Below are 14,109 nucleotides of genomic sequence, written 5' to 3' on the forward strand. Positions count from 1 at the left end.
AGTTGGACATATAGGTATTGTTAGAGGTGTAGCTGGACATATAGGCATTATTAGAGGTGTAGTTGGACATATAGGTATTGTTAGAGATGTAGCTGGACATATAGGTATTGTTAGAGGTGTAGTTGGACATATAGGTATTGTTAGAGATGTAGTTGGACATATAGGTATTGTTAGAGATATAGGTAGATACGTAGATATTATTAGAGGTGAACATAAACACATAAATATTATAAGAAGTGTAGGTGGACAGACAGATATTGTTGAAGTGTCAAAAAGTATAAATATAACATTATGTGCTACACAATAATTTTAAAGTTTCTAAAAAATCATACTCTTGATTAAGAAAGAAAGAAATTTATTTATGAAATGAAATCATTTCTGCATTGTTGAGTTTCACAACAGTTTGGTGAATTCACTCAATGTCAACATTGTTAGGTATTATAACAATCACAATATAATCATTGAATGTCAACATTGTTAGGTTTTATAAGAGTTACAATATAATCATTGAATGTTAACATTGTTAGATATTATAACAATTACAATATAATCATTGAATGTCGACATTGTTAGGTATTATAAGAATTACAATATAACCATTGAATGTCGACATTGTTAGGCATTATAACAATTACAATATAATAATTGAATGTCAACATTGTTAGGTATTATAACAATTACAATATAATCATTGAATGTCAACATTGTTAGATATTATAACAATTACAATATAATCATTTAATGTTAACATTGTCAGATATTATAACAATTACAATATAATCATTGAATGTTAACATTGTTAGGTAGTATAACAATTATAATGTAATCATTGAATGTTAACATTGTTAGGTATTAGAACAATTAGAAGGTAATGATTGAATGTTAACATTGTTAAGTATTTAACAATTAGAAGGTAATGATTGAATGTCAACATTATTAAGTATTATAACCATTAGAAGGTAATGATTAAATGTTAACATTGTTAAGTATTATAACAATTAGAAAGTAATGATTGAATGTTAACATTGTTAGGTGTTAGAACAATTAGAAAGTAATGATTGAATGTCAACATTGTTAGGTATTATAACAATTAGAAGGTAATGATTGAATGTCATCATTGTTAGGTATTATAACAATTAGAAAGTAATGATTGAATGTCAACATTGTTAGGTATTAGAACAATTAGAAAGTAATGATTGAATGTCAACATTGTTAGGTATTATAACAATTAGAAGGTAATGATTGAATGTCATCATTGTTAGGTATTATAACAATTAGAAAGTAATGATTGAATGTCAACATTGTTAGGTATTAGAACAATTAGAAAGTAATGATTGAATGTTAACATTGTTAGGTATTAGAACAATTAGAAGGTAATGATTGAATGTCAACATTGTTAGGTATTATAACAATTAGAAAGTAATGATTGAATGTCAACATTGTTAGGTATTAGAACAATTAGAAGGTAACGATTGAATGTCAACATTGTTAGGTATTATAACAATTTGAAAGTAATGATTGAATGTTAACATTGTTAGGTATTAGAACAATTAGAAAGTAATGATTGAATGTTAACATTGTTAGGTATTAGAACAATTAGAAGGTAATGATTGAATGTCAACATTATTAAGTATTATAACCATTAGAAGGTAATGATTAAATGTTAACATTGTTAAGTATTATAACAATTAGAAAGTAATGATTGAATGTTAACATTGTTAGGTGTTAGAACAATTAGAAAGTAATGATTGAATGTCAACATTGTTAGGTATTAGAACAATTAGAAAGTAATGATTGAATGTTAACATTGTTAGGTATTAGAACAATTAGAAGGTAATGATTGAATGTCAACATTGTTAGGTATTATAACAATTAGAAAGTAATGATTGAATGTCAACATTGTTAGGTATTAAAACAATTAGAAGGTAACGATTGAATGTCAACATTGTTAGGTATTATAACAATTAGAAAGTAATGATTGAATGTTAACATTGTTAGGTATTAGAACAATTAGAAAGTAATGATTGAATGTTAACATTGTTAGGTATTAGAACAATTAGAAGGTAATGATTGAATGTCAACATTATTAAGTATTATAACCATTAGAAGGTAATGATTAAATGTTAACATTGTTAAGTATTATAACAATTAGAAAGTAATGATTGAATGTTAACATTGTTAGGTGTTAGAACAATTAGAAAGTAATGATTGAATGTCAACATTGTTAGGTATTATAACAATTAGAAGGTAATGATTGAATGTCAACATTGTTAGGTATTATAACAATTAGAAAGTAATGATTGAATGTCAACATTGTTAGGTATTAGAACAATTAGAAAGTAATGATTGAATGTTAACATTGTTAGGTATTAGAACAATTAGAAGGTAATGATTGAATGTCAACATTGTTAGGTATTAGAACAATTAGAAGGTAATGATTGAATGTCAACATTGTTAGGTATTATAACAATTAGAAAGTAATGATTGAATGTCAACATTGTTAGGTATTAGAACAATTAGAAGGTATCGATTGAATGTCAACATTGTTAGGTATTATAACAATTAGAAAGTAATGATTGAATGTTAACATTGTTAGGTATTAGAACAATTAGAAAGTAATGATTGAATGTTAACATTGTTAGGTATTAGAACAATTAGAAGGTAATGATTGAATGTTAACATTGTTAGGTATTAGAACAATTAGAAGGTAATGATTGAATGTCAACATTGTTAGGTATTATAACAATTAGAAGGTAATGATTGAATGTTAACATTGTTAGGTATTATAACAATTAGAAAGTAATGATTGAATGTTAACATTGTTAGGTGTTAGAACAATTAGAAAGTAATGATTGAATGTCAACATTGTTAGGTATTATAACAATTAGAAGGTAATGATTGAATGTCAACATTGTTAGGTATTATAACAATTAGAAAGTAATGATTGAATGTTAACATTGTTAGGTATTAGAATAATTAGAAGGTAATGATTGAATGTCAACATTGTTAGGTATTACAACAAGTAGAGAATAGTGATTGAATGTCAACATTGTTAGATATTACAAGTAGATAATAGTCATTGAATGTCAACATTGTTAGGTGTTACAACAATTAGGAAGTAATCATTGAATGTCAACATTGTTAGGTGTTACAACAATTATGAAGTAATTGTTGAATGTCAATATTGTTAGGTATTACAACAAGTAGAAAGTAATGATTGAATGTTAACATTGTTAGGCATTACAACAAGTAGAGAATAGTCACTGAATGTCAACATTGTTAGATATTACAAGTAGAGAATAGTCATTGAATGTTAACATTGTTAGGTATTACAAGAATTATAAATAATAATTAAATGTCAACATTGTTAGGTATTACAACAATTAGGAAGTAATCATTGAATGTCAACATTGTTAGGTATAACAACAATTAGGAAGTAATCATTGAATGTCAACATTGTTCGGTATTACAACAATTAGGAAGTAATTATTGAATGTCAACATTGTTAGGTATTTCAACAAATAGAGAATAGTCACTGAATGTCAACACTGTTACATATTACAACAATTATAAAGTAATTAATGATTAAATGTCAACATTGTTAGATATTACAACAAGTGGAGGATAGTCATTGAATGTTAACATTGTTAGGTATTACAACAATTAGGAAGTAATCATTGAATGTCATCCTTGAGAGATTGGAAAGAACAATAAATAGTAAAAAATAGGAAATAGGTTTACACCACATTAAAACTGTTTTAAGAAAGGACCAGAAAACTATCTCTGAAAATAGTTTTTAAACCTATCTCATGTCTCACCCTTTAAATATAAAGTAATTTGAAAATACTGCTATTACAATAAGAATTGTACTGTATTCTGAGGATATTAGCAGAAACAGTTGTTTGAAAAATAAAATCTATTGTGAAGTGTGAATATTGTACTATTGTTCAGGAAGCTGTTTTATAGTGTGGGAACATATTTATGTGGTTTGATATATTTTTATCAATAGTTTGAACAAGAAGTATGACAATGTTTGGATTCTGTGGTCCAAGAAATATCATAAGCTGAGACAAAACCTGATTTTCTCGACAGTAAGGGTAATTCGATCATGGGATTTTGTCACGGTAAGCTATTTAAAACTTGCATTTCATTGTACTTGGTAACCAGATTTTAACAGAGTGTTTGTTTGGGTAATCAACATTTAATTAGGTCACTGAAACATACCCTTGTTTAACATACTCACCAAACAAACTGTTGTTCTAGTACAGCAACCAAAACAATCTTTGTTTTATTTTAATAGCTAAACATCTTTTGTTGATAAAGAGAGTGTTAGATTAGTCAGTAAACAGATCCTAATCCTAATTTATTTACTAGACAGATCTTTGTTCTATGCTAGTTATTAAAAAGATTTTAATTTTAATTAGGTATACTGTAACTATCATGCTCTAAACAAGCCTTTAGCAAGGTGTACATCCACATAAAGTAGTGCCAAGTTGTTAAAGGACTTTTTCATAACTAAAAATATTTATTAGAAATTTTTATTTCCTTATATTTATACATGATGAGTTTAATGACTGAGTGTAGAACTGACTTTTATATGTATATACATATATATTGTTTTTAAGTTTTGTAACATGGAACCAGCCCAGAGAGATTCTATCCATAAAGCACTGAATGAAGATGGACAAAAGCTTCTTCAAGAAGGAGATTCAAATGATCCAGACCTGAAGCAACTCCAGGAGGAGATTATCTACTGCAACAAACTTTTCCAAGACTTCTTGAACAGTATGAAGAGTGATGAAGGTGAGTGATAACTATATGTAAAAATAATGTAAAACAATAGGCATTTAAAGACCTTCACTATATTCTATTGGCAGGAATACATTTTTAGGATACAAAGTAATGTGCAAATGTTTGTAACTTTACACATTTGTTTTTTTACTATTTCAAACAGAACATCACATGATAAAAGAGAATGGGGTTAGCTCTTTCTTTTCAGATTTGTTTTTTTGGTGAGATTTTATAAAACAGTGTTCTATAAAAGCTATTTCTGAATCTGTTTAATGGAGCCTAAGGTGTTTAATAATAATAAAGGCAGTTGAAGCCATGCATACAAGGTTGAGAATGGTGTTTATTATGAGATATTTATTAGAAGATAGAATTATGAGGATTAGGCACCAGTGAACAGGGTTATTGTAAAATGTTAATTACTTCCATCTGTGTTAGAATAATGGCTCAAGGTTATGTTTTAAATGAATACACAAGTTTCAAATATATTAAAACACTTCTTTTTTCTTTTAAGTTTCTCATAATTTTTGTTTTAATATTCTCACTGTACAGGTGTCAAAATTAAATAACCAATCACTTTGTACTAAATATGTAGTTTAAACTTTGGGGGGGATGTTTGCTGTCCTCCACTTCTTTTATAAGTAGTCAGTCATGGTCATAAAAAATTCCCATTATAAGTTATAGTTTTCTTTTCTTAGCTTATTCTTTAGTCATGGTCATAATTGGCCTGGTAAAAATTTAGACCCATGCTGGACATGGTATTCACATGAAATTTACAATAATGAAGTTAGATCAACACACAACATGAGATTTTGCTTATGAACTTAAAGCTTGCAAGGCGTCATATGAATTTTAATAATTACTTTCAAGATATTGTCTGACATGGTTGAAATGCTGATTATATTAATTGTATCTTTCGTTCTGGTCTAATTATTTATTCCAAAGTTTTGATTTCTTCCTGATTCAGTTGACAAAACTGCACATAAGAAGTTTTCTGATCTTGTAACCACACTACAAAATTCACTGAAGAAAAGTGAGAAGACTCTGGAAGATAACGTCCAGACGCTGGTTCCCTGGGATCAGGATACTCTGGAAGGGAGAGTTCTGGAACACAAAGTAATTACAGCCAAAGTTTGTTGATCCGTACTTTCTTAAAACACCCTCTGTTCCATAATTCCACATGTATTAACATAATGATAATACGTATTGTATTAACATAATGATAATACATATTGTATTAACATAATGATAATAGGTATTGTATTAACATAATTATAATATGTATTGTATTAACATAATTATAATATGTATTGTATTAACATAATGATAATATGTATTGTATTAACATAATGATAATATGTATTGTATTAACATAATGATAATATGTATTGTATTAACATAATGATAATATGTATTGTATTAACATAATAATAATACGTATTTTTGTTTGTCAAGAAGTTTTCAGTGAATCTTGAGTTTAATTTCTACTTATTTAAATATTTTTTACCCCAATCTCTCATATTAAATAAATTTCAGTGATTTTCTCTTGTCTATTAACTTCCTAAGCTACAGGGAGTAACTTATATGGCTTGGTCAGTTAATTCTTTTGTTTGTTCCAAAACGTGTAAAACTAAACTTCCTGGTTCTTTTTTAAACTCTTGAATAATTGATTAGTCTTAATTCATACTTTGCTCACAACAAAGACTTCTGTTAAGGGTGATTTTGTCTTCCAGTCATTTGGCAAGAATCATCTTTTTACTATTCAATCGATTTATTTGTTATTAAATATTTGTTACTGTAATGTGATCTGGTCATTATGTTTTGACAGGAATTTGAAACAAATCTGAAGTCTCTTGAACCTCAAGTGGAGGACATGAAACTCCAGTTTCAGTCAATGACCAAGACATCTTCTGCCCTTCAACATCGTCACGACACTGTGATATCAATGTGGGAGAGAATATGGGCTATTTCTCATTTGTACATTGAGAGGCAAGTTCAGGTTTTGATAACTAAGTAAAATTTTATTACTAGGATATCCACCTATCAGATCAATGTTTAATAAAAACATAATGTCACACGAGAAAGTTAGGTGATTGTTGAATAATATTACCTTCTGATCAGAGCAAGCCATCTACATAGAGGTAAGCTAAAAATCGACATGGCAACAAGTATAGTAATTTGAATGTACTTATTTTTAATACATTTTATTACTTATAAAAGTTAGAATATGTCCTTTTATCAGCTGGGTACCCTCTTAAGAATAAGTTAGAAAACGTTATATCATCAGTTAGATATCCTGTTAACAATAAGTTAGAAAATATTGTTTCATAGTTGTTTACCCTGTTAACAATACTTCCAACAGAAAGAAATTAACAGGAAGGTACATGACTTATACGTCAGTGTATTAACAGAAGGGTACATGACTATAAGTTGGTGTATTAATGGGAGGGTACATGACTTATAAGTCAGTGTATTAATGGGAGGGTACATGACTTATAAGTCAGTGTATTAACAGGAGGGTACATGACTTATAAGTCATTGTATTAATGGGAGGGTACATGACTATAAGTTGGTGTATTAACAGGAGGGTACATGACTATAAGCTGGTGTATTAACAGGAGGGTACATGACTTATAAGTCAGTGTATTAATGATAGGGTACATGACTTATAAGTCAGTGTATTAATGATAGGGTACATGACTATAAGTTGGTGTATTAATGGGAGGGTACATGACTATAAGTTGGTGTATTAATGGGAGGGTACATGACTATAAGTTGGTGTATTAATGGGAGGGTACATGACTTATAAGTCAGTGTATTAATGATAGGGTACATGACTTATAAGTCAGTGTATTAATGATAGGGTACATGACTATAAGTTGGTGTATTAATGGGAGGGTACATGACTATAAGTTGGTGTATTAACAGGAGGGTACATGACTATAAGTCAGTGTATTAATGATAGGGTACATGACTATAAGTTGGTCTATTCTGATTGTTTGTTGTCTTTTAACCATGAGGAAGCTGCAAAGATCAAACATCGGTCAGAATTTTTTTAATATTATATATATATGGAGTGTAAAGCTATTTTTTATCAAGACAGTGTATTATAATCTTTATATAAGTTTTTGCGTGGTATTCAGTACTCCTAGTATATTAAATTAATAAACTTAATTATTGAGTTTATTTTTAATTGTGATCTACATAGGTAGCTTTTTGGTCAGGAATTAAAAGACATGTGACCTGTCAGTCATAACCAGGAAATCTGTCATCAAAACCACTCTTTCTACAATATGTACACAAGAAAAGGAGTAAAAATAATTTTATGTTCAGTTAAATAATAAGAATACTGAAATTTAGGGTTGGACACACATGATGTGTAACAAGCAGCTCCACATGATGTATAACAAGCAGCTCCTCATGATGTATAACAAGCAGCTCCGCATGATGTATAACAAGCAGCTCCGCATGATGTATAACAAGCAGCTCCGCATGATGTATAACAAGCAGCTTTGCATGATGTATAACAAGCAGCTCCGCATGATGTATAACAAGCAGCTCCACATGATGTGTAACAAGCAGCTCTGCATGATGTATAACAAGCAGCTCCACATGATGTATAACAAGCAGCTCTGCATGATGTATAACAAGCAGCTCCACGTGATGTATAACAAGCAGCTCTGCATGATGTATAACAAGCAGCTCTGCATGATGTGTAACAAGCAGCTCCGCATGATGTATAACAAGCAGCTCCACATGATGTATAACAAGCAGCTCTGCATGATGTATAACAAGCAGCTTCGCATGATGTATAACAAGCAGCTCCACATGATGTATAACAAGCAGCTCTGCATGATGTATAACAAGCAGCTCCACATGATGTATAACAAGCAGGTCTGCATGATGTATAACAAGCAGCTCCACGTGATGTATAACAAGCAGCTTTGCATGATGTATAACAAGCAGCTCTGCATGATGTATAACAAGCAGCTCCGCATGATGTATAACAAGCAGCTCCACATGATGTATAACAAGCAGCTCCGCATGATGTATAACAAGTAGCTCCGCATGATGTATAACAAGCAGCTCCACATGATGTATAACAAGTAGCTCTGCATGATGTATAACAAGCAGCTCTGCATGATGTATAACAAGCAGCTCTGCATGATGTATAACAAGCAGCTTTGCATGATGTATAACAAGCAGCTCCACATGATGTATAACAAGCAGCTCCACATGATGTATAACAAGCAGCTCCTCATGATGTATAACAAGCAGCTTTGCATGATGTATAACAAGCAGCTCCACATGATGTATAACAAGTAGCTCTGCATGATGTATAACAAGCAGCTTTGCATGATGTATAACAAGCAGCTCCACATGATGTATAACAAGCAGCTCCACATGATGTATAACAAGCAGCTCTGCATGATGTATAACAAGCAGCTCTGCATGATGTATAACAAGCAGTTCTAAATTTGCTGGCTGGGAGAGAGAGCTCTATGAAAAGTTGCTATGACTAACTTCAAAATTAGTAACACTGGAGAGCTGAAGGAAAGTTAACTTTTGTGTTTTAGTTGAATTTAAGACTTGTTTATCTTCAAAGACTTGCAGCTTAGTCAAAATGGATTTGAGGGTGTCTTAAGAGAGCCTACAATTGTATATTAATATTTTATATTGACATCAACCAAACTGATCAACTTTTATTCTTCAGTTTTTAAATAATAATTTTGAAATAAACGGATTCATGACAAAGTCACAAAACTGCACAAAAGAAAGATCAGATTTTTTTTTATTATTACTTCTATAACCAAATATTAATATTAACTTCTAGTCATGGTAAGCTTTATACATAAAGTGAAAATAAAAATCAACTTGACTATTAATACTTGCTTCTTACATTTCTGTATGTGAATGTTAGAGTTCACCACTCAATAGTTAATAACACACACTGTCATATCTGTCAATTTACTGAGTTCACTGAGTCATTCCTCAACATTATCGTATTTTTTTTGCTTTAGATTGAAAGCTCTTGAGATTTTGATGAATAATTTAGTTGAAGCCACAACTTTAGTAACACAGGTTGAAGTTCAACTAGCTAACTGTGATCCACTTTCAGCTGAAAGGACGACTCTTATTAAAACTCATGAGCTACTAATGGTAAGTAGACAATTAGAAAAGTGTTTTAATTTTCTTTTCGTGAATATTCCTATAACATTGTTTGTAACATTAGAGTTCTGATGTGCTGAAACTTGTGTTACAGAATGTTCGACATGTTTTCTTCCAGGATGTTGTAGCCTTAATGGCCAGTTTCGATGTTATATCCCTCTTTACAGAAGTTCCAACCACTGAAGCCTGCAAGATAGCCTTAGAACTCTATATCCGAGACCCTAACCCAACTATAGAAATTCCCAGTAACCAGTTAGCAACCCTCATAGAATTCACCACGATAAAGACAAACTTCATGTTCAACAACCAAAACTATATACAAACAAATGGCCTAAGCATGGGCAATCCAGTATCACCAGTTCTAGCCAATATTTTTATGACACAAGTTGAAACACAAGCAATTAACACAGCATTACATCCACCACTATACTGGTACAGATATGTAGATGACACGGTTGCGGGATTCAAATCTACAGAACCAATACTTAATTTTTTCAATCACATTAACTCTATACATTCCAACATCAACTTCACATGTGAACAGGAAGAAAACAATCAAATATCATTTCTTAACCTCAAAATTACAAGAACTGATACACAATTTCAAACAGAAATCCACCGAAAAATCACCCATACTGGTCTATACATTCCTTGGGACTCAGCACATGAAACAAAACAAAAACTCAACATACTAAGAAACCAAATAAACACAGCCATAAAACTATGCTCACCAGATAAAATTAACGATGAATTGGACAAAATAAAACAATACTTCACCAACATCAATAAGTTTCCTCCACAAACCGTAGAAAACATTATACACACACACCTAGACAGTAAGCAAAATCAACCAACTAAAGTAAATACAGCTCACGAATCAAAAAACCACGAAACCATATACTGCTGTATACCATATATTCCTGACATCAGCAAACAAATAACCAACATTTGGCAAAATTAGTAACAAAATATGACATTCCAATTAATACCAAATTTATTCAAAAAACCCGGCACAAAACTGAGGTCTATACTATGTAAAAACTACACTGACAAACACCACACCAACATTATTTATAAAATACAATGTGATAACTGCCACGACTTCTATATTGGAGAAACAAGTAGAAAAATGGAAACCAGATTCAAAGAACATAAAAAGTCACCTTCACACGTTTTCGAACACTGCAAGTCAAATAAACACAACATAACCATAGAAAACACTCAAATACTAAATAAAGAAACAAACATAAACAAACGCAAAATTAAAGAAGCCTTACTTATACAACAACTTAAACCCAAAATAAACCAATATAAAGGAACGCCTTTATACCTATATTAATATAATAAAATAAATAAAATTATATATTCAAACATCTAATACCGCCCTCTACATTTCGACACACAGTTATACAACCCCTTTCAGACATGTGGTCGGCTTCCGGTCAGTTACCTCTTTCTTTGTGAACCTGACGATGACCGAAGAAGGGTGAAACGTTGTTCGCTCTTCTATGTAAAAGTGTTTTCTCAGCCCAAACGAGCCGTTTTTGCATATAAATTTCTCAACAAGTGGGTTTCTGGTCATCACTGATTATGTTGTAACTCAGTTCATTTGATTTGATTGTAAGCAGGTGTGAAATTCTCAACCAAAAAATACAAAAGCATGCAGAGGACTTTGTTCAAATGCATGACTTATAGATTACTAAAAAGAAATAAAAACATACAACCATTGTTTTAATGGTTTTAAAGAAAGAGGAAACTTGATAAAAACTTTCATAACCATAAATCTAATTTTGTTTCTCATTTTATTGAATTACGAAAAGACATATAACTTTTCATGATTGTGTTGCCAACGAGGAACTTTTATTGTTAGATAAATTAATGGTTTATTTGAAAACATATTTCATGATTGCTTAAATTCTGTGAAATGGCTGATTTCTTAGAGTACAACAAAACTGGTACTGACTTCTGGTGAATACCAGCAGAGTTTTAACAATCCTGACTACAAATTATCCTGATTTCTAATGTTTCAAAGTGTTTATGCTGCCTCTAAACTCATAGTGTTATTTATTTATCTTTAGACCATTCAAGAAAAGATTCAGCAGGGTCAAACTGTGATTGACCAAATTAACAGTGATCTAGTCATTGTTTGGCATCTGACCGAACGAACCCGACCCAAACAAGTCAAACATTCAGATGTAAACAAAATAGAAGAAGATGTTAAGAAGGTTACGAAACGCTGGGACAGTGCTGGGCTCCAAGTTGTGGAACGGTAATAATTCATTTTAGCCTTTTTCACTTCATATAACAGATTTAAAAGTAAGTTAACTTAGCATGGAGTTATTATATTTTAGCGTGAAATCATACAGTATGCTTGTATTCAGTTATTTGGGTTGTCACCCCATCAGAAATAGTCTATAATTCGACAGGATCTTGAGTTGTTCATAAACTGTTAGAGCATTGCAAGAACTTAAGACTTTGTGGAAGATGATATACACAGAAAAAGATGTTTATGGAAGAAATGGCTGGACATATTCTAGCAATTAGTATTTTCAGACCATGAATCCAAGGGTTTGTGGTTCATGACTTGTTGTTGCAAAAATGCTCACTTCACTTTGGAAGTGACAACTAAATCTCACTATTCAATCAGACAAGAGTATCTCAGGAGGGTAGTGGTGGTTGAATAGTTATATTCTTTATAGTCTCTCAGTCCAAAGTTAGGGATAACTATGCATATATCCCTGTGTGTAGCTGGAAACAAAAATATTACAGATATAGTGCAATGTTCTATTTTGCCACCAGAGGGTTGTTTTATTGTGTTAACTGCAGTAGCTTTTATCTTATAAAACTTTTATATTTTAAGTTTAAGCATTATTAACATCTGGCCTTCTGCTGTCAGTACTGAAGTTTAGACATCCAGTCTTTATATACCCAATCGCCCTCTGGTGGCAAAACATTGAATTGCAGTGTCACTGCCATAGACGTTTTCCTTTTGCATATCATCCATTACTGTGTGCCCGTTCAGTTTTTATAATGCTTTGAGAGTATCACATAAATTATGGATAACTCCAAATATGTTAAATATTTTCAAATTTATCACAATATAAAATTTTAAAAATCAAATATTTAATAAGTCACTGTGTGGTTCTCTAGAAAGTCTCAATTAGGTATAAATTATCTTGGAGTTGCTGCTATTTTCAAACAAAACAAATGTTCCTCAACCTTAAGAAAGCATACAATTTTAACCTTTCAAAGATCACTCAAGAAAGCAGGTTAGAAAAGATATGACAATCTTATTTTAACAAGAATTTCATATAAAAAAGTAATTAAAGAAACGTTATACAGTAAATAAACAGATATAAACTCTTAAACTCAAATTATTAACATTATACTAGATGTAATAATTTAGTATGAACATCTATATCACTAATTAAACATTATCTCTTAGATTTTTATTCAGCCATATTAAAATAATTTTTACTAAATATGGCCTCTCTATGGTGGACTTACAGGCTAAGAAGTTGTGAAGCTGCTACAGAGCTGCTACAAACTTACCGAACTAAAATGGAAAACAATGAAGAGCCCTGGTTGATGGAGATGTCTATTCAAGTTAAAAATCTTAAACCGATCAACTTACTCACTCCCCCAGAAATTGAGAAACAAGTCCAAAATGCCATGGTATGTATCTTTTTTTAGTCATTTTGCTTTTGTTATTGTTGCTACAGAGCAACGTAACACAAAGTCCCCAGTTTAGTGAGTATAGCTGAAAAATGGCTTTAGTGTATTAATTTTACAAGTACAGTTATAATAAATCACAGTTTTAATAATAACAGATTTAGAACTGGTCACTCCAATCAGTTGAATCTTGTTGAGAGAAGAAGTAACTTTATCTCTTCCTTTTGTGATGAAAATATAGAATCATTTTCTATCATTATATATAAAATGTGTGTGTTTCTGTGTACCTATGTATATCTATATGTATACAGACTCACACATAAGAAAGCCTTGGTTTTGAATTGTTTTGATGAAAATTACTGCCTTAAATAGCAGAATAATTATTTTTAGTCAAATATAATTAATATAATGGTAATTTATTTTTAATAATATGTAATTAATGTAATAATAATTTATTCTTAAACATATATATCAACAACC

The 14,109-nt window shown here is 30.6% G+C and overlaps 1 protein-coding gene across 4 annotated transcripts in view; it reads left to right on the forward strand.

The window, feature by feature from the left end:
- Positions 1 to 14,109, forward strand: part of LOC143253991 (plectin-like) — a 116,420-nt gene that overhangs the window by 96,440 nt on the left and 5,871 nt on the right. For all 4 annotated transcript variants that reach the window (XM_076508682.1, XM_076508683.1, XM_076508681.1 and 1 more), the window contains 7 exons: positions 4,010 to 4,124; positions 4,626 to 4,803; positions 5,756 to 5,904; positions 6,617 to 6,777; positions 9,810 to 9,948; positions 12,036 to 12,226; positions 13,467 to 13,632. In XM_076508682.1, coding sequence (XP_076364797.1) covers positions 4,010 to 4,124; positions 4,626 to 4,803; positions 5,756 to 5,904; positions 6,617 to 6,777; positions 9,810 to 9,948; positions 12,036 to 12,226; positions 13,467 to 13,632 — 1,099 coding nt within the window. The remainder of the gene's footprint in view (positions 1 to 4,009; positions 4,125 to 4,625; positions 4,804 to 5,755; positions 5,905 to 6,616; positions 6,778 to 9,809; positions 9,949 to 12,035; positions 12,227 to 13,466; positions 13,633 to 14,109) is intronic.

This window comes from Tachypleus tridentatus, chromosome 6, assembly GCF_004210375.1.
Source record: "Tachypleus tridentatus isolate NWPU-2018 chromosome 6, ASM421037v1, whole genome shotgun sequence".
NCBI classification, from domain to species: domain Eukaryota; kingdom Metazoa; phylum Arthropoda; class Merostomata; order Xiphosura; family Limulidae; genus Tachypleus; species Tachypleus tridentatus.